At 41.7% G+C, this 20,077-nt stretch overlaps 1 protein-coding gene across 4 annotated transcripts in view; it reads left to right on the top strand.

Annotated features, from left to right (window-relative positions):
• EPB41L3 (erythrocyte membrane protein band 4.1 like 3) overlaps nucleotides 1-19,536 on the top strand; it is an 88,446-nt gene extending 68,910 nt beyond the window's left edge. For 2 of the 4 annotated variants that reach the window (XM_007449158.1, XM_007449157.1), the window contains exons 12-20: nucleotides 1,056-1,109; nucleotides 3,971-4,006; nucleotides 4,719-4,910; nucleotides 13,680-13,802; nucleotides 14,412-14,795; nucleotides 15,588-15,719; nucleotides 16,198-16,296; nucleotides 16,724-16,804; nucleotides 17,078-17,188. In XM_007449158.1, coding sequence (XP_007449220.1) covers nucleotides 1,056-1,109; nucleotides 3,971-4,006; nucleotides 4,719-4,910; nucleotides 13,680-13,802; nucleotides 14,412-14,795; nucleotides 15,588-15,719; nucleotides 16,198-16,296; nucleotides 16,724-16,804; nucleotides 17,078-17,188 — 1,212 coding nt within the window. Of the gene's footprint in view, nucleotides 1-1,055; nucleotides 1,110-3,970; nucleotides 4,007-4,718; nucleotides 4,911-13,679; nucleotides 13,803-14,411; nucleotides 14,796-15,587; nucleotides 15,720-16,197; nucleotides 16,297-16,723; nucleotides 16,805-17,077; nucleotides 17,195-18,401 lie in introns of those variants that run through there. The other 2 variants (XM_007449159.1, XM_007449160.1) reach the window with 2 other exon arrangements.
• Nucleotides 19,537-20,077: the final 541 nt, after the last annotated feature.

Genomic DNA, 20,077 nt, shown 5'->3' with positions numbered 1-20,077 from the left:
AATTACTAATCGCACAACTTTGCTCGAGGGACTTTTAATAATCACTAGTTTGAGAAGGGAGTTGAGAAGGGAAAGTCAGTTAATATTATATAGGACGTTGAGATGTCCCAATTTCAATGGCTGTGGCTCGTCTCTCCTCCAGAAAAAAAAAGTTTTTGTTGTAAATCATAAACCGCTATAAATACAGATTAAGAATCAGTCTTGAAATTACTATTGTAATTCTCCCTTGAAAACCTAGGCTCTGTCAAATGCTGTGCTTTGTTTTATTTGTGTCCAAGTAGATGTCTCTCTCCCTCCTTCTCTCCTTATTTTTCATGACTATTACTATTATTTGCTTCATTTGAATGTTTATTTTGGAACGAGATATTTACTTACATACTTCTCTATACCTCTTTCTATTGGAGGGTGGGACGAAATAAACAACATATAGTCTTAAAACATATCTAGTTAGCAATCCTACTTGAGAATTGAGTTACATTTTTCATATATAAAACATATGCCTGTGAGTCACTGGCCTGTGCTTTTTTTATAATTAAAAGGTAATGCAGACAGCCTGATGGTCTTAGATGGATGCAAATTACCAAAATGGTATAAATGAGGGGCTGAAAGTCCAGTGACTGTTTATAGTAGTTTTTTATTTAAATTGACATGTTAAGTTACTTTTCAAATGTGACCTATTCCTAGAATTTTTTAAAAAATATATAGACAGCAATTTTATTTGCATTAAACATTTCTAGGAGCTCTTTCTCGGGGTTTCAGTTAAAAATGGGGGAAAGAATGACGTGGCAGCAGACATGTCAGCTTGGCTAATACACGTCCTGTGGTTACGCAGGCCGTGTGCCTCTGGTCTTCCTCTGAGTGTCTCTGCTGATGGAACCTAGCTCTGGCCTTTCTTTGGCTTTTGTTTGAACCTGCATTCTTGTTGGGAAGGTAGTGCGATACAGATCACAGAAAAAGGGACTGAACTGTCGGCCCCGGGCATGCCCGCTTGACGAGATGGTTTGTTTTCTCTTCCTGCCTTCCTCCTGGAACCTGATCACCTCTGTGATCCACAGACCGACAGTGAGCGCACGGACACCGCGGCTGATGGGGAAACCACCGCCACTGAGGTTGGTACAGTCACTGTGGGTGCCGCCCGTTGCCTAACAAAAATGCTGGTTCTGCCTTTAGGAACTTTGCATATTGCCTTTTAGGGTGGAGAGAAATTCTACTTTTAACAGTAGGAGTTAAATATATTCTACTGCCTAGACCAGTGGCTCTCAAACTCTGGCCTGCATCAGAGTCATCTGGAGGCTCCCATCCTTCTGTTTCACATTCAGAAGAAGGTCTGGGGTAGGGCTGGAGAATTTGCATTTCTAACAAGTTCCCAGGTGACAGTGACTCTATCCATTTCAGGGTCACATTTTGAGAACCCTTGGCTAAATTGGTAATACTTTAAAAAAATTTTTTATTGGAGTAGAGTTGATTTACAATGTTGTGTTAGTTTCAGGTGTACAGCAAAGTGAATCAGTTATACATACACATAGATCCACTCTTTTTTAGATTCTTTTCCCATATAGGTTATTACAGAGTATTGAGTAGAGTTCCCTCTGCTATACAGTAGGTCCTTGTTAGTTATCTATTTTATATGCAGTAGTGTGTATATTTTTTTAAAAATGTATTCCCTTATCCCAAGTGTTTACGCATGATAGCCATAATTGGGGGTGGGTGGTACAATTTAGGTAATTAGCTTATTGACTAGATACAGATATACTTTAAAATCCCAAATGGTCAAAATGCTTGTTAAAATTATAATACTTCTCTTAACTCATTTTTCATAGCCTGGATGTAGTCTGGGTCACTCAAAAGAAATGAATTTTCCAAGGAGAAGAAAATTAACAGATTACTGTCCGTACTTTATTGGAAAAAAAATTATCAACATTGACCAGTGATACTGTGCTCTTATTTATCCTTTGTTAATTCTTTAGGGTTCATTAAATATGTGTATGGCTAACGTTGTTTCTTAAATCTTCTCTACCAGTAACTAACTAAAATTTCTGTAAAAACACTGTTTATCTATAGTAATGGAAGTCAAGATGTTCATTTCCTAAAGTGCTAACAGAATTTTTTTTTTACTTTGTGATACTGTTTAACATTAGGTTGTTTTTTACATTATCCAATCATAACAATATTTTCTAGTTGGGTATTTAGGAAGAACTAAAAATGTTATGGGTAGTATCTATACGTCACTTCATTGAAAATACGTTCAGAAAAACATTTCAACACGGAGTTTAATTGTTTCTTCCTTTGGAAATGCCAGAGTTCAGTTCCAAGTTTGGAAGTCGTCATTTTTTAACTTAGAGATAATACTGTAAAACCACCATACTGGTTCTTTGAAGCAATCACATATAAACTGATTACAGGGTAATCATTTTCTATGCCAAATATAACAATTGCATCTTAATTTTGTAAGAATTAGTTACATGTAACTACTGATACATTCAGTAAATTTCATTGTAATCCTAAGGTATGCTGTAAATGAAAAATATTTTAATACTACTTTAAATTTCTCTTAATTCGTCCCAGCCTCTCCTCCCCTCCCCCTCCCTGTGTCCACAAGTCCATCCTCTATGTCTCTGTTCCTGCCCTGCCACTAGGTTCATCAGTACCATTTTTCTAGATTCCATCTGTATGCGTTAATATACGGGATTTGAGGGAGTAGCATTAACATATATACACTACCATGTGTAAAATAGGTAGCTAATGGGAAGCTGCTACATAGCACAGGGAGATCAGCTTTGTGCTTTGTGCTCTGTGACGACCTAGAGGGATGGGATGGGGCGGGGGGGCGGCGGGGGGAGAGGGAGGCTCAAGAGAGAGGGGATATAGGTATACATATGGCTGATTCACTTTGTTGTACGGCAGAAACTAACACAGCATTGCAAAGCAATTACACTCCAATAAAGATGTTAAGAACAAATGACTCAGCTATGAGAAAAAAAAAAAATACTATAAATTTCTCTAGCAGTCTTAAACTTTGTTACACAGCATTTGAAGCATGCAAACGAAGACGTATAACGTAGGTAGGTTATGAAGCTTGAAAATAAAATGAAGAGCTGTGAACCCACCGCCTCTGTAGAATCAGCATGCCTCCAGCCCTCTGCCGCTTCTTATAGAGGCTCTTCCCCTGCTCTTCGCTCCGGAGCCAGTGTAACAGCAGTGCAGGGTGGGGCGTGTAGGTTAGAGAGTCTGGTCCCCACTGAGACCCAGACAAAGTGATCCATTTGCTGAAGGCCATGTGCTCTGGCATCACCCACTTGTCACCCATAATTTCACTCTGGACCGCGTCCCATAGTTGATTTTTGCAGTTGATGGTAGTCTATTTAATTTCCTCACGTGCCCCATCCGTATCAGCCCTCTCCTCTCCCAAATTTGTTTTTGAGTAGGTGGGTTCAAGAAATTCAAAGTTCCAAGAAATGTTTTAATGTGGGAACCTCTGTGTTAAGTTCTTTGTGCCTCAGTTCTCTGGTCTACAAACTGGGGATCATAATAGCTAACCTCATAGGATTATTGTGAGGACTCGTACACTCCAAGGGAGCGCTCATCATTGGATGTTCATAGCCGTTTTTGTGAATTTTAATTTCAGTGTTGGCTTCCCCCACTTCCTGAACCGTTGCTAACGTCTTTTAAGGACAGCCCGCCAAGTCCTAGCTGTCACCTCCCAAGCACACGTGTGGGCTCATCGTGCTTGGAAGTGTCCAGGTTAAAATGTCAAAGGCCCATGGGCCAAGGAATCTTTTGCTCCTGTCTTCTTATTAAGCTTCATAATTTGTGTGTGAGAACGTTGTGGTTTATATATAAGAAAGAAATGTCTTCTCACATAAGAGCAAACTAGCGCCCCCATGTAGCTGGCTTATGTAGACCCATCCTTCCATCTTAGAGTCGATGGCATGGTAAGACTTTATTTCCCACTCTCTCTTGATGCTGGCAGTCGGACCAGGAGGAAGATGCAGAGCTCAAGGCACAGGTAGAAAATTCAAAATCAAACACAAAAGCAGAAACCAGCGTGTGATAAGTCATTGGTTGTCTGTGGTGTTCAGATCTTGCAGCATGCTCCGTGGTGGTGACTGTGTGTTGGTGCAGTGTGGAGGATGACACTTGTTCATGTGACTATCATGTCCCTTACCTTCCTTTCTTCTCCACTTTTTTCAGAATAGTCTGATTAAGCGAATAAAGGGTGAAAATGTGTATGTCAAACATAGTAATCTTATGTTAGAGGTTGGTATTGGTATATACCAGTGCATGCTTGTGTGTGTTGGTTTTCCTTTAGTGGCTTAACCTGTGGGCTCCTACCGTGATGCATGAAGGGTGTGTTCTCACCTGTGAATACGTGCGGTTGACTTCTCAGCTTCCTCTGATTCCTTCCTCTCTCCTAGACGTAGATCCCCTTTCCTCCGTGTGTACTTATTTTAATTCTCTGGTTACATGTGAATTACACTCTTAACAGTTGACCTTTGAAACTTTTGATTTTTATGCTTGCGTGAACTGGATTTTGTTTTCCCTCGGAAATATCACATTCTCACCAGAGTGTTTGTGGTAGTGTCATGAGCCCTGATCAGAATTCTTTTATTTTGACTACTAATGAGATAATGACCTAACTTTTCAAACGAGAGAGAGCACACAGAAAGGAAAACAAACGTAAAATGTTGACTGTTGGATTCTTTATGTTCTGAATATAGGAGCTAGATAAAACCCAAGATGACCTGATGAAACATCAGACCAATATTAGTGAGCTGAAAAGAACCTTTTTAGAAACCTCCACAGACACTGCCATCACGAACGAATGGGAAAAGAGGCTTTCCACCTCCCCCGTGCGACTAGCCGCCCGGCAGGAGGAGGCACCCATGATCGAGCCGCTGGTACCTGAAGAGGTCGGTATTCAGGCTTTGGGTTGCACTTGTCTTCTGGTCACTAGCCTCACTCCTCTGCAGGGTCTGCAGGGAAAGGATGTGGCAGGCTTCTGAGCAGAGAATCTCACCCCTTCTCTGTGTATAGCCAGTACAATGTTAGGTGGCCAAGGAGTGAGTAATCGCATCCCGTGGTGCTTTGGAACGAACAAGGAAACTCTGGTTCAGATCTGCTTATTCTAGATTCACAGCTGGGAGACACTGACCTACTGTATTAATGAACCAACAGTTTTTCTGAATGTACTTCCGCTGCTCTAAGAAATGCCTTGAAAATTCATGACTTTCTCATCAATTGCAAGATGAGGCCTATTGAGATTGTCTAATGTTTGACTAAACAGTGTTCTGAAGTTGATAACATTTCAGGGCATACTTTACTCTGGGACTACTACACCAGGTTTTTACGGGTATACTCAGCTTTTTATTTCATTTTTATTTATAGCATATATATATTTTTTTAATTGGTTATTTTAACTGATTTATATATATAAACATATATATTATATTATGACTTATAATCAGTTTTTATTTGGTTTTTAATAGGGAAAGTAAAGGCCAGAATGTCTTTTTGAGTAAGTCTTCCATGTAGGAAATCGCTCTTTAAGTGTACAGCAAGATAGAGGATTCAGCTGGTGTTACTTCAAGGCTCCCATCATGTGGGACCCACAGTGGCAGTGGTACTAATCTTACTGTCAGCTGTTACACATCATCTCACTTTATCTGTCTTTCAAAAGAAGTCGTTTCTTAAAATGGCATCTTTCTAGTATCACATTAAATTCTTTCTTCCCTTGAAAGCTGTTTAGCTAAAGTGACCGCAATCATGATGTTCATGACAGTTCCAATCCCACTTAAAAATAAATGACAAGGTATATCACCATTTGAATTACTTTGTAAAGGGCCTTTTTATGCAGAATAAATGAAAAGTCCTGTGACCAAAGTATTCCTGTACCATTAAACATCGGTTTCATTCAGATTGTTTGAGTTTCAAGACACAAAAATTTCAGATTTTCCTGAGTGATTTAAAGATCGTAGTTCCTGCATTAGTAAGACTGCCACTTATGAGTTATGGTCAGATAAGTTTTATTGTAACTGGTCAAGTTTGGTTTACCCTATTTCTACAAGGGCTGGAAATAAGGAAGGACGTGCTGGCTCTGAAGATGGCAGATACTGGATTACGTTACAAAAACACAAAATAAATCGCCACTGAAAAAGTCAGGCCTCTCTTCCCCTGCTGTCACTCAGGGACACGCGAGGTAGCAGCCGTTTGAATGGAAGTTCGGGTAGTTGCTTGGAGAAGTTAAAGGTGGTGATAATAAACAAGGGACTTGTCGAAGTCTAGGTCATTAGACTAGTAAAAGAAATTTTTTTCACTTATTAAATCCTCTAATTCTTAGAGAATAACGGTGATGACCCCAAAGAATGTTAATAACTTAAGAGGTGATGCTTTGAATACGCTGAACTTACCCTCAATGTGGATGCCTTATCCCTGTTGGTGCAGAGAGACTGCAGTAGACCTAAGAAAGGATTGTTTTAAAAGGATTAAAGGATGGAGGAAAGATGACCTCTGCAGAAGCACAAGGTGGTTTGGTTACGTAGACTGGAGACCAGCCGCTGGCTTAGTAACTGCTTTCAGGTGTCTGCTGAGCGGTGAGCAGAAGCTGTGCCTTAGGACTCCACTGTCACCGGGAAGGGAGGAAATTGTTGGGAGACTTGCTAGATGTAAAGAAGAGCTTCTTAAAAACAAGGCTGGCTAATGACCCTGGTTATCAAAGGGGTTCTGAAAAAGCAGCTCCAAGGAGCTTCAAGTCCCAGAGGAAGAGAGGTCCCTTCTGGGAGGTCAGGGCTACGCGCGCTTCCCTCGCCTTGGGGCTCCCATCTGACCCTTCTCCCGGGGCCCTTGATGACACCCAGTTTATCCTCCATTTGAGGGCCCTGGAGACAGCCCGGCAAGCTCTTATGCTCCAAATTCTTGTTCATTTCTATATTAAAACTTAATATTGGCTTTTGTTATTGGTTTTGTGAAAAGCACAAAAGATAATTTTATCCTCCCAGCCAGCTACGCATACACAAAGCATATTTGTTTAAAAACACCTAAACAAAAGATTTTCATTTTAGAGGGGAGGTGTTTTTCTAAGTAAATTACTCATTTGATGTTATCCTTTTATTTAATATGACCCACTTTAAATTAATTAAACAATAATTGGCCAGTTTAGAAAGAGGTCCAATTATTTCTAAAAGAAAATATGTAACTTAATTTTTTAAAGTGACTTCTCAAAGTAATATTGCTTGTGTCAGAAGGGTAAAGAAACTGATTCAGTGACGCCACACTTAGTTGGATTTGAGGGGGAATCTCAGTGATACAATGTTGTGTTGAAAAAAATGTGATGACTCCTGATTTTTTTTTTTTTTAAAGAAGATGTTGGGGGTAGGAGTTTATTAATTAATTTATTTATTTTTGCTGTGTTGCGTCTTCGTTTCTGTGCGAGGGCTTTCTCTAGTTGTGGCAAGCGGGTCCCACTCTAAATCGCGGTGCGCGGGCCTCTCACTGTCGCGGCCTCTCTTGTTGCGGAGCACAGGCTCCAGACGCGCAGGCTCAGTAGTTGTGGCGCACGGGCCTAGTTGCTCCGCGGCATGTGGGATCCTCCCAGACCACGGCTCGAACCCGTGTCCCCTGCATTAGCAGGCAGATTCTCAACCACTGCGCCACCAGGGAAGCCCATGACTCCTGATTTTTAATGTGGCCACCTTTTTTCTTTATCTGTGGTGGTCAAACCCTAAGTAAATCTATTTCTATGCAACCAGTTTATGACCAATTAGAGAAAAGTTAGGAGTTAGAAATATAGTGAGCTAGTAATGGTGATTATATTCTAAGAATATGATGTTATGTTTATTACAAAATGGGAATTTTATTGCCAGTGGTTTCAAGTTTCAAATGTTTGAGTTAACTGGAGACAAGTAGCAATGATGCCCCAAAGAAGCAAATAATAGCAAATCATCATTAACTTTGGGAAACAGGCAAACCCACATACAGGGCCCTCCAAGCGTAGGATAGATGGATGGGATGTGAAGGGTTTCAGGTACATCTTCTGTCCACAGATATTTCCCATGACAACCTTTTGTGGTATACCTAGGCCTAGTCCATATTGGACAGATATTCCTTCATGGTTACTTGAATATTAAAAGTTTCCAAATCCCAACCACAGTGCAATACACGTTAGCACTTATGCCATGCCAGTACTGTGCTCTTTTTTTAAGGTGGCTGGTGGTTTTACTGGTATGTAAGCTGAATACAGTCAACTCTCCCTATTCATAGATTCCTTATTGTGCAAATTCACCTACTCACTAAAACTTATTGTAACCCTAAAATCAATTATTAACAGCGCTTTCACGATAATTCACAGGCGCAGTGTGATTTAAAAAAAAAAATTGCTCAAGGCACACCTTCCCAGGTAAGGTGAACAGGCAACAGCCTGTTTAGTGCCACATTTTTGCTTTTTTGTGTTTTTTGTTGGTGATTTTGCTATTTAAAATGACCTCCAGGCATAGTGCTGAAGTGCTGTCTAGTGTTCCCAAATGCAAGAAGGCTGAGATGTGCCTTATAGGAAAATAGGTGTGTCAGATACGCTTTGTTCAGGATAAGTCATAGTGCTGCTGGCTGTGAGTTTGATGTTAATGGATCAATAATAGGTATTAAATAAGGGGTCTTTAAACAGAAACACATATAAAACAAGGTTATGCATTGATCAGTTGACGAAAATTTCATGACCAGAAGCTCCCAGGAACCTGACCCTGTCTTTCCCCTAGGAGCTATGGTTCAGTACTCAGTAATTCAGTGTTCACAGCGACTTTATAGAACACAACTGCCACGAATAACTAGAATCAACTCTCTTTATGCATTTTTTCTGCTTTCTTGTCCAGCTTTACTTTTGCTATTCAGGTCTTGGATGGGCCTTAAATTGGGCAAAATATACATTCACTATGGATCATCTATTCATGGATAGAGAGAATTATCTCCATTCTGTGAATCTGACTTCTGTGACTTTGCATTCAGACCCTGGGGTGCAACTCTAGATGCGTATTACAGTCACCTACAAGATTTTTAAAATACCAATGCCTGGGTTCTACATCAGAATCTGATTTAACTAGTCAGAGGTGCACCCCACACATTACTCTTACTTAAAAGCTCTCCACATAATTCTAATTCACAGCCCAATTTGAGAACCCCTGGCCCGAGCAGAAATGAAAGTCACAGCTCCGTAGAGACCCTTAATCATCTGAGCAAGTAACACCTCTGTGAATTTTGCATGCCACTGTAGGGCCTTGTGTCCCAAGTATGACACAGGCATGAACGTTTAAAGAACTAAATGAAATAGGGTGTGCATCTGACTCTGTCTTAACCCCTAGTAAATGTTTCGATTATCAGCTTTTCTTTATCAGTACCTCTTAACTTTAGCAGAACTCACTGGATTGGGGTTGACAGTATACAGGATTTAATGATAACATCTATCCCCTTATGTTACCCTTTTCCATTATTATGGGGTATGCACAGTTCTGGATGCAGACAGTGTGGACATTTTTACTTACAGACACAGACGTTTTTAAAATTAGTTGATGTCAGATAACAGGATATGCTGAAAACCTCTGCTGTTGATTTTTTAAGCTTTCATTGTAGGAAAATATTTAGTTCAGTGATTATAATTAGAGGCCTAGCCGTGGTATTCTGAAAAGTGTCTATAATTTTGACTTCCTGTTTCTTATTTCTGTTTAAAAAAGAGGCTATGATTGAAAGTTTAAAAAATAAATCCACATTGAATGATTCCACATGGTACATTTTGTCTCTTGCAATATCTTTCTCCAAAATGGGGCAGGACGGGGATTTTTTTTTTCCCCCTTTGAAATGTCTTATTTGTTCCTCATTTAAAAGGAGCATATGAGGACGATGCTATCAAAATCTGTCAGCAGGTCATTGCAGATAACATTCCAGATGCTCCTCTGTAACTTCTTGCAGGCAAACGATTAAATATAGTACTGATAGCTTTGTAGATACATACCTAGGAAGTTTAAATACCTCTCATAAAATTATATTGCTTATCATCAACAAGAGGGTTTATTTTCAAAGTTCCATTTGTCTAGAAACTTCGAACTTTTCTATTATTCTTTTTAGACGACTTTACCAAAATATCCTTTTGTTCACTATTCTGTGTAGTCGTGTGCTGTACACAGAGACAGGCTCGGTAGCTCACGTAGTGCCCCTTGAATTATGCCTATGTAATACTAAAGGAAGCAATAAAAAGATGAAAGGAAAAAAAGCTGTTCTAACATAACATATTTAATGTCCTTTTAAATTTTATATGTTAAAGACAAGTATGACTTCAAATACTTAATTCTTCACCAGGATATTCTGAAGTTGACTTTTCAGGATTACTTGCCATGTTATAAAAGTTCAAATAAAGCTATAACCTTATGTTTATTTGTGGAATAAAGGCATCAATCTAGGCATAACTGGGTTTCTCAGATTAGTAGCTAATGCAGTGACCCATGTGTATTTCCTTTCTCTGTATCAGGCGGCACTTCAGTAGGGAATATGATCAAGAATTTGTCAGACATGGAAGTGAGAATTTATTCCTAACTTAATTTTTTTTAAATCTCAACACTTTCATTTTAATACTCACTTTTACAGTATTGCAGATCACTGACATATGAACACTACTGAAATGCCAGAAAGCTCTTGATGCCACTCTTGCACATTCTGTGTTTGTAAAAGTGAGAAATGTTTGAATCCTAAAAACACCGGAGATTCAAAACATAATCTGTTACTCTTTGGAAATAATTGTTAAATGTTGAGATGGCTTCAGACCATTTTCCAAATTAATAGGCACTAATTTACTTCTTCAGAAAAAAAAAGAACGAGTGTTTTATGTGTGGCACAAGAAAAGAACTCTCTTCCTAACTTGCCTTTTTGGAAACTGTCTGCTTCCTCTTCCCCAACCCACCCCCCTTTATTCAAACAGACCCAAGAAGAAAGAGAGATTTCTGAAAAGGTTCTATTTTTGCAGCAAGGAAGCTCTCCATTCTTTGAGTCTCAGGTAAAAAACGAACACTAAGGAATTTTCCAGAAGGAAATTGCTCTTTAGATTTCAGTGTCATTAAAATGTCTGTAGTTTTTCCTTCCTTTCTAAAATTTACCTTGTTTGCCACTAAGGTAGGTATATCATTTTTGCTTAGGTTCTGGGGAGGGAAGTAGGGAGTTTTGTTACTAATTTAGTTATCCGTTAGCTATCATTTCTTTGTGGCTTTTGCTCCTAGGTGATTATATCTGTGTGTGGTCATTGAGGCATTATGATTATACTTGGTAATGATATTATTGGACCTTTCACCCATAGAGTGATGCTAATTTAGATGACCTTGACTGATTTTGAAAGTTCTGAACTTTTATTGGTTTTCCCACTAGCCGAGTGTGATAAAGAATATTCAGGAAGGAGGCCCTGTGGTTACCTCTCGTCAAATCATTTTCCAGAAAACTGTCCCATCGACCCTAGAGGTTATTTTTCAATTCATCTTGTTTAATCCGGCACCAGCCTATAGATGGATCTGTAATCCTTTTTCTTAAGGCCCACCTGTTTCTAGATTCAGGCTAGGATAAATACGAAAGTAGCAAACGTCCAAGTTTAAAATGTAAACCAAGGTGCTCCCTTGCTCCTGGCTTGGTTTCTCTTCCCTCTGTAACCTGTTAGACTAGTTACCTCCTAACGTCCTGGTAGGGTCCCCAAATACAGAAGTTTCATAACTTGCATTTCTCCTGCCTTATTGGAACTAACACTAAGGAAACTGGCAAAGAAACTCCTGAGACGATGAACTTCGGTTGTAAATAAAATCGGAACAGTGTACAGACCACTGTGACCTATTTCTAAGAGGCTCCGACAGTGTCCTAACAGTGGGAAGTAGTTCATTACAATGCCTGGAACACAGGTGCACTGAATACTTATTGGATAATAAGTGCTAGAGTGGATTCCGTCTCCCATATAAGGAAGTGTAATTCACAAACATGGAAAATGGTTTTCACAGAAATTTGTGGAAATGCTGGCACGTTCTTTGTGAGAACAACAGATGAGAAGCACAGTGTTCTGTTTCACATGGAAAACTGTCTTTTCTGTGTCCACACAAGTAAAGCTAAATAACTTGTACAGCAGCTTCAAATATGTTGTTTAATCTTGATATACGAAATGATCAGACATTTAGCATAAGACCAGATATAGTCTTTGCAAAATTTACCACCAAAGTATTTCAAGAAATCTGAAATTGCGAGTCTGCACGCAGACCGTATTCCAAGTTGCAGGTTAGAGTTAATAAATTTCAGATGGGAAGAGATTGCAGCCATAATTAATAAAAATAACCCCAGCCCTGTGCAGTCACCTCCCAGGCCTGAGTGTAGCTCTCACCCTGATTGCCTTAAAGGATTCTTATTTTAGAAATGAGATACCATCAGAACTTCTAACTTAGCTTTTATATTCCAAATATAGGGCACAGAGGACTGGGTTATTGTAGACAAAATACCCACTGAGGTAGTTGATGGTGATTCGAAAAAGATTGTGACGTACAAGGTGGTGACCGTGAGCACTAGAACTGATGACATCCCCGCCGACTCGTTAGGATCTAGCGCCACTGAAGTGCAGAGCTTTGAAGACTTGGCCCGAGAAATGCACTTGAAGGAAGAGAACAAACAGAAAATATACACACTCGGAAAGTCCTACGATACCGTGTCTGGAAAAATTGTCACTATGACAGGAAAAGTCAAAGAAGGGGAGAAGGTGGTGTCCCCCTCCCCTCTTGAGCCAGGGCTAGCCGAGCCCGTGAAGACCCCCCGTGTCCTGGCAGAGTTCGAGGTCCTGGGAGTCCTCACCGAGGACAGGACCAGGAGGGGGCCTGAGGTCCACACTCCAAAGCAGAGGCTGTCGGAGTCGCTGGCCCCCATCAGGGAAGCCGAGTCCCGGCTGCAGAGCCCCGAGGATGATGCTCTTGAGAAAAGCCACGTGCCCGGGAGGGATGCCAGTCTGGAGGGCGAGCGGCTGGGCAGAGCCGAGGCCGAGGCCGAGGCCGAGACCTTGAAGGTGGGGCCCTTCAGCCCCCGCAGGAAGAGCCTGTCCACGTGGAGATACTCCCAGGAACCGGCCATCACCGTCGCCACCACCCAATACGTTGTCACAGAGTCGGCCACGTCCCAAGTCGTGGTAACCGGTGCTGCCTTTGGGCCGCCGTTTCCGATTCCAGCATGACGTTTGCCAAGGCAGCCCTTCCACCCCGAGCCTGTCCATTTCTCTTGCTGTTTGGCTTATGTTGAGAGCCGCCAACCCAAGCTTTTTTGTTGTTTTCGTGGTTAAGTCACTACCGCGGTCTGACGTGAGCATTGAGATACCTGCCGTTTTATTTCCAGCTCTTGTCCCCGAGGTGGGGTGGTGCTGCCGGGGCTTGAGGCGCCGGTGCCGGGTGAAAGGATCCGCTTCACCCAGCACCGCCCTAACCCCAGGAACTCTCTCCGCTTTACCAAACCAGAGCCCCTGCTCACCCCGATTTGCTGTTGATTTCCCATCCCTGTGTGTTTCCAAATCTGTCTGTAGATCCCTCCATCCCTCGCCCTGGGTCCCGCGCCTGCAGTTCTGTCTAACCAGCAGGGAATGAGTACATGCCCTCCTGTGTCCCGACCTCTGTGCTTGACTCTCCATTTCTCTGTTCACTCAGACTAAACAGTCTTCTGGAGAAAAGCTCATGGATGGCTCTGAAATCTTCAGCTTATTAGAGTCTGCGAGAAAACCGACAGAATTCATAGGAGGGGTTGCTTCCACTTCTCAAAGCTGGGTGCAGGTGGCCATTTGTTTCCATCCTCGGTGTCTCTGTCTCTGCCTCTTTGCCTTTTCTTTGTGCCTTTTTGGGGTGTGTGTGTGTTGCATCCAAGTGGCTTTGCTTTAAGCACCTGAGAGGGGTCTTCACTTACACCCCTCTGTGCCTGTCCCACGTTTGCATCACGTGTCTTTAGTTCCATTACAAGAACATACTTCAGATGTTCAGAAAGCAATCGTGCTGAGACGTTTTAACAGCATTTAATTTCTTAAAGCATTTTATGTCACCGGTTAGGTCTAAGGAAGCAGCCAAAATCAATATGCATGTGCTCCAATGCTTTCATTTTGTTTTGGTTTTTTAATTGCGTTTTATACTGCACTCCTGTTTCTTTTGCAACATCCGAAGAAGCAGCACAGGTTCGAGGCTATGTGTCAGGCAGAGGGCAGGCATCAAAGACTCTGGTGGGGGGAATGAAAGCTAATTTATATTTTCTCTAAGCGTTGCTCGTTATAAGCACTGGTACTGGCTTTAGGTACCCTGGTGAGTGGCTGCTTTTGTTGTTGTTTTTTTTTTGCTTTCTGACCTTTGCTTTGTGGAAAGTCACACTGACACCACAATTTATTTTCCGTGCAGAAAATGGAAGCCAAGATGGAGTCTGGCAAAATAGAGACGGAAACAACCCAGCATCCCCAGCCACTTAGCACCCAGAAGGTTGTGCAGGAAACGGCATTGGTGGAGGAAAGACATGTGATGAATGTGCATACGAGTGGGGATTCTTCTTACGCAGCTAGAGATGACATGGATGCTGTGACCCAGGCAGCATCTGCTGATGTATCTGATGTGAAAGGGAAGGAGGTCTCTGCTCTGACTGAGGGAGCGAAGGAGGAAAAAGGGGAGGTGGCCGACAAAGCTGTCCTCGAGCAGGGAGAGGTGGCAGCTGCTTCCCAAGAGCCAGAGGAGGAGCAGAGTGCAGCCATCCACGTTTCTGAAGCTTCGGAACAAAAACCTCATTTTGAGGTAACTAGCGGTTAATGTTACTTTTAGTGCTGAAGTAAGTCCCTGAAATTTAGCTAAGCATAAAGGCAGGGCTAGGTTTAATTTTCTTCCTTTTCCAAGAGCAGTTTGTTCCTCCTCTTGTTGCCTTCTTGCATGGCAATTATGGGGGTCTCCATGCTGGTCTGGTGTCCCATGCAAACATATATAATGATTATTCACGATCTAAAGTTCCAGGAAATGGTTTCCACTCTCTTTGCAATTACCGTAACTGGCAATGAACCTGGGAGATGCATAGCCTGCCAGGATATTAGAAAACTTGATAAATTTATTTCTGATCAGTGTACTTATCCAGAAGGACCAAAACCAGGCTTGCCCAGGCACCAAGTGCTAGAATTTATTCTTTATTCTCTTTCATTGAAATTCCTGAGGTACATGGGGGCGGGGTGAGGGGTGGTGGTTCAGTGTCTTATTACTTGTTCCTTCTGTCTAATAAGTTTTCAATAAAAGTCTAATTTATGATTTTTTAATCTATTAACATTAGTTTATGAGATACAGGAGAGGGAATGTAAAAAAGTGGGTTTTTTCAGTTTCCTTCGAAATATTTTCTTGTACCTGGAACATTCCATATGAATTCTGGGAGACTGACATGTATCTGTTGTGTGCCTCATTCCCCAACGGACCCTCATGTAAAATGTAAACATTTATTTCATACCAACCTGTGCTTATATATATCCACCAAGAAGGGAGGGAAAAAAACAAAGGTATGTGTTTGCAAAATTTAATAGCCACTCTGCCTGCTTCCCGTTGGTATAGTCATCAACTGTGAAGACAGAAACCATCAGCTTTGGCAGTGTTTCACCAGGAGGAGTAAAGCTAGAAATTTCCACCAAGGAAGTGCCTGTAGTTCACACAGAAACAAAAACCATAACATATGAATCATCACAGGTAAGACAGTCTATGAAGGCCAGAGCCCTGGCACCTGTTTTACCCCTTGAATGGCTTCGTGCATTTAAGTGTCACTACGTGATATTTAATTTGTGAGACTCAGAGGACCCAACTGTCTCTATCAAGAATGGTGCAGTAACCGTAATTTTATTACCGATCAAGGAAGAGCAGGTGACTTAAGCAGGTCTTCACATAACTTGAAAGAGGCTCAGAAATCTATCTCCCTGGCCATAGATAAGGAAGAACACTAGCTCAACCAGCCCCTGCTCACGTTCCTGAAGTCCCAACTTTTTAATGAGGGTTAACAATGGCCAAGTTTGATTCAGTCCTTAGTCTGTGGCAGCTCCCAGATGCTGATGGAACAGCACAGTGATTGTGCAGATAATTAACTCATCGTCATGCCCTAAACCAAGATAGCAGACGTCTGGAGAGGTAACATCAATATTCAAGTGTGGCGTCTCCCCCTTTGCTTGCTTAGGTTGATCTTGGTGCTGATTTGGAGCCAGGTGTGCTCATGAGCGCACAGACGATCACATCTGAAACCACTAGCACCACGACCACCACCCACATCACCAAAGTAAGTGGAGTGGGAACGGATACAGGAAGGTATCCGTTCAGAGCTTCTGGGTTGGGCCGCACAAGCAGATAGGTGAATAGCAGGATGCCAGGCAGCTGCATTGGAGCTCTCACGGCTGCTGTATTTGTGGTGCATTTGTCCTCACATGCCAGGTTCCGTTTAAGAATATGCATTCCGATGCCCTTTGCATAACCCTTAACTCCAGTGCATAGCATATGGTAGATGTTCAGAAACACCAGCCAGCCAAAATCCGAAGGACTCTATTCTGGCTTCACTTCTGAAATTAACAATTGTAAATAACTGCCATAGGATTCTGTTTCAATTCTTAAAGAATGAATGATGCAACTTAAAGCTGTGTCAGCCTTTTCCGCCGTTTCCCCCAGTCAGCAGTGACGGTAAATTCATAATGCTTATGTGTTGCTTTCAGACTGTGAAAGGAGGCATTTCAGAGACGAGAATCGAGAAGCGAATCGTCATCACGGGAGACGCAGACATTGACCATGACCAGGTAGCGTGTGAGAGCGGGTAGATACCCTGGCGGGGAGACAGAGAAACACTAGCTGGTCGTACTCTTCCCAGAGCTGTCCTTCTAGTCCAGCCTGTAGTCTAAACAGTTTTCTGAATTAACTTTGCAGTATGCAGCGTATGACCCCCTTTGCAGTCATTGTATCCCACTTGTAAATTGTGTATATAGATCTTGCTCATGAGTCTCCACCTGGCTCTGATCTTGCACGTCCCGCCTCCTTTTTGTCTTTGCCCTTCTGTGATTTCCTGGGGATAGGCACTGGCTCAGGCAATTAAAGAGGCCAAAGAGCAGCACCCTGACATGTCAGTGACCAAAGTAGTGGTCCATAAAGAGACAGAGATCACCCCTGAAGATGGAGAGGATTGAGCCCAGGTAAGAGGTGGCGCTGGTTCTCTAGGCTTGGCCTCGGCTGGCATGTGGCCCAGGGCTTCTCTCTCTCCCTCCCCCTGCCTCTTCCCTCTCCTTTTTCTCTCACTGGCATTTGCAGGGCGCTGGGTATCAAGAGGATGGAAAATTGGTTTGCGGCTGCTGCTTTGTTTCATAGTTGGAGGCTCCATACTGTGGACTTTTTACCTCCCCGTGCCAGTTAGAGGATAAAGAGAAAGCAGAGTCCGCTTGCCTGGGCCTGCGCATGTTCCCTCTTAATGCATGCTCTGTGCTCCTCTCATTATCCACATTTGAAAGGTCGGATCTGGTTTCACTTGCCATGTAGCCTAATCAGAGCTAAGATGGTTTTGTTCTGAGAGGTGCAATTTGTGTGTTCCAAATACTAGGGAAATAAAATATAGCCTCTTCCCCTTCTGTTGGCAACATTATCCCATTATAAGCTTTCTCTTCCACCGTGTTTGGTGCTAGCCTGTTTATGTTTTTGTTTTTGCTTTGTTTTACAATTTTGAGACCAGAGCACTCACTCTCATTGTGGATGTCATCTATTTCCTGTATTCTTTGGGATGATTTTTTTCCCGAGTGTAGTATTGTGTCTCAGGAGGAAGCAAAAATGCAGTCTTGTGGTCCTGCTTTCCTCCAGAAAGCGCGTGCCTTTCCAGCCACTGTTTGGCCGACATCATGAGCAGACAGCATCTTCTGTGTGTGCACAGACTTGTCATGCATACTAACCCGCCCCTCGAGAACTCGAGGGGCCCTGAGCATCCCTGGAAGGCTTTGAATGCTGAATGCAGCTCCTTGCACACTTGGTTATGTGATAAAAGTCTCTTAAATGCTTTACATGTATAAATGAAATAAGTACGTTCTCTAACGTTGGTTAATGTTGATTGATGAGTGGCTTCTCTCAAAGGGAAAAAATATAAACATCACTCATTATATTCAAATTAAGAAGGTAGTTTGGAAGATAGAAAGCAAAAAGAAAAAACCAAAAATGTTCTCTTCAGCGAGTTCAGCCACTTGGGTGACGATGTGGTTATTTCAGAGAAAGCCTATCAGTGACGTACACTGGTATTTTACAGTATCTTGTCAAAAAGGGCATTTTATACCCGTACAAGATACTTTTCCCATGACCTCGATCTGAGGGAAACTCTCAGATGTTTTCAAATGAGTAACTGATCAAATCTCTTTTCTACAGGAATAACCTAGGCTGCACCTGAAGCCAGTCATGCAAACCATTAGAAAAACCAGAGTCTATATGGAGTTTCCTCTTCTAACCCACTGATTTGTATCTGCCCATGGACAATTTCAATCCAGAAGAACTGACCTTGACCATTTAATAAAGACACTGGCAGAGATCTTCCCATAATAAAGCAATCTGAGTCAGCATCACTAAACTGATATTGCATGAAGCAACGATACAATTACAAAACAAGCAGCATTTTTACGTTTCACACAGTGTCTAAGTTCTCAGCTACACCTGCACGTTCATAACCAACAATAGAAACCGTGATCTCATGTAACACATAAAACAATCCATGCCTTTCATAGCTGATGATTATTAAAGTCTAAACAAAATTGCAGTTTCTTAGGTGACAGATCTTTTGTTTACAGATCAACAAAGATTACCCTAAACTGCTGGAAGCTGTCTAGTCCAGTGTGTCAGGTTTTTCCCAGATTAGATGTGCCAGTAACCGAGTTTATTCAGTAAATAACTTGAATCTTGTACTTGTTTCCTCTGGTTTATTACTCTCACCTGTCAGCAGTAACGACTCTCCGATCCTCTGGAAATATTTAACGCTCACAATCCTGCTTTGTGTAATCTAATTTGACCGTTATAAAGTAGTACTGACTTTAGCGTATTAATGTGATTTCTTCCCCGTCGTCCGCTTTGGTCTGTGTTCAGTCTGGAAAGCTTCCCAGAGTTCCCTAACAAGTCTTAAATATGTAAATTGTCATTAGTTTGGAAAGAAAACCTGTATTTTTGTTAGTTCACCGTATGATGAAATTTCACTCCGGGAAAACCCGTTGGGCTTCTGTTGCTTTGTTTTCTTCCTTCATTTCTTCGTCCTTGTATTTTTTTTAATGGATTTTTCTTCTTTCACTTGAAAAAAAGTGTTTTATTTCCAAATCTGGTCCATATTTGCAGTCTAGTTCAGAGCCAAGCCTTAAACTGTACAGAATTTCCACTGTAATAAAACTATTGAGTGTTTAGTTATAAATAGCCTTCAAAAAGTTATATTCTCCATTTCACTGTCAACCGCATCGCACAGCCATGGTGAATGTATGTTTCCGCATAGCAAAATAAAAATGGTAAATGCATTTAAACCTCTTATTCTCTAAGTGTACTACTTTCAGGATTGTACGCGTTTGGCCCAGAGCTAACATTTGCATGACATCAAAGGCCTCATTCATCTTCAGGGTAGAGAAAGCCTGTCTTTTTCCAGGATAAAAAGTGTAGACAGATGGGGAACAAAATACGTGTAGATAAATGGTTGGTTGCCTGTGCAGGCCTTGAAAAGTACAACGAGTATCACAGAATCTCATCTTCAAAGTTTTCGTTTTTCTGTTAGAAGAGAGGCTGTGCTATAATCCCAGTGTTTCTGGGGGTTTTTAATTACCAGAGAGACACCTCTGCCTCACATCCTCTCCAGAGACGAGCAGGTTAGCAGCTGGGTCTGTAGGGCAGTGAGTGTTCCTGCAGCTCATTGACATCCAGCTGCTCGCATGCCGGGGACTAAGAATCAGCCTTTCTGTTACCAACCACCCACCTAACGCCTAAATGCATTCGCTGGCATTTCTTACCTCACTTCTGGACTTTTCAAAATCTCTAAAAAAAAAATGTTTTATTCTTCCTCAGAAAATTACTAGATT

This window comes from Lipotes vexillifer, unplaced genomic scaffold (genome assembly GCF_000442215.2).
Source record: "Lipotes vexillifer unplaced genomic scaffold, Lipotes_vexillifer_v1.1 scaffold605, whole genome shotgun sequence".
Lineage (NCBI taxonomy): Eukaryota > Metazoa > Chordata > Mammalia > Artiodactyla > Lipotidae > Lipotes > Lipotes vexillifer.
This window is presented reverse-complemented; position numbering and strand designations above follow the sequence as displayed.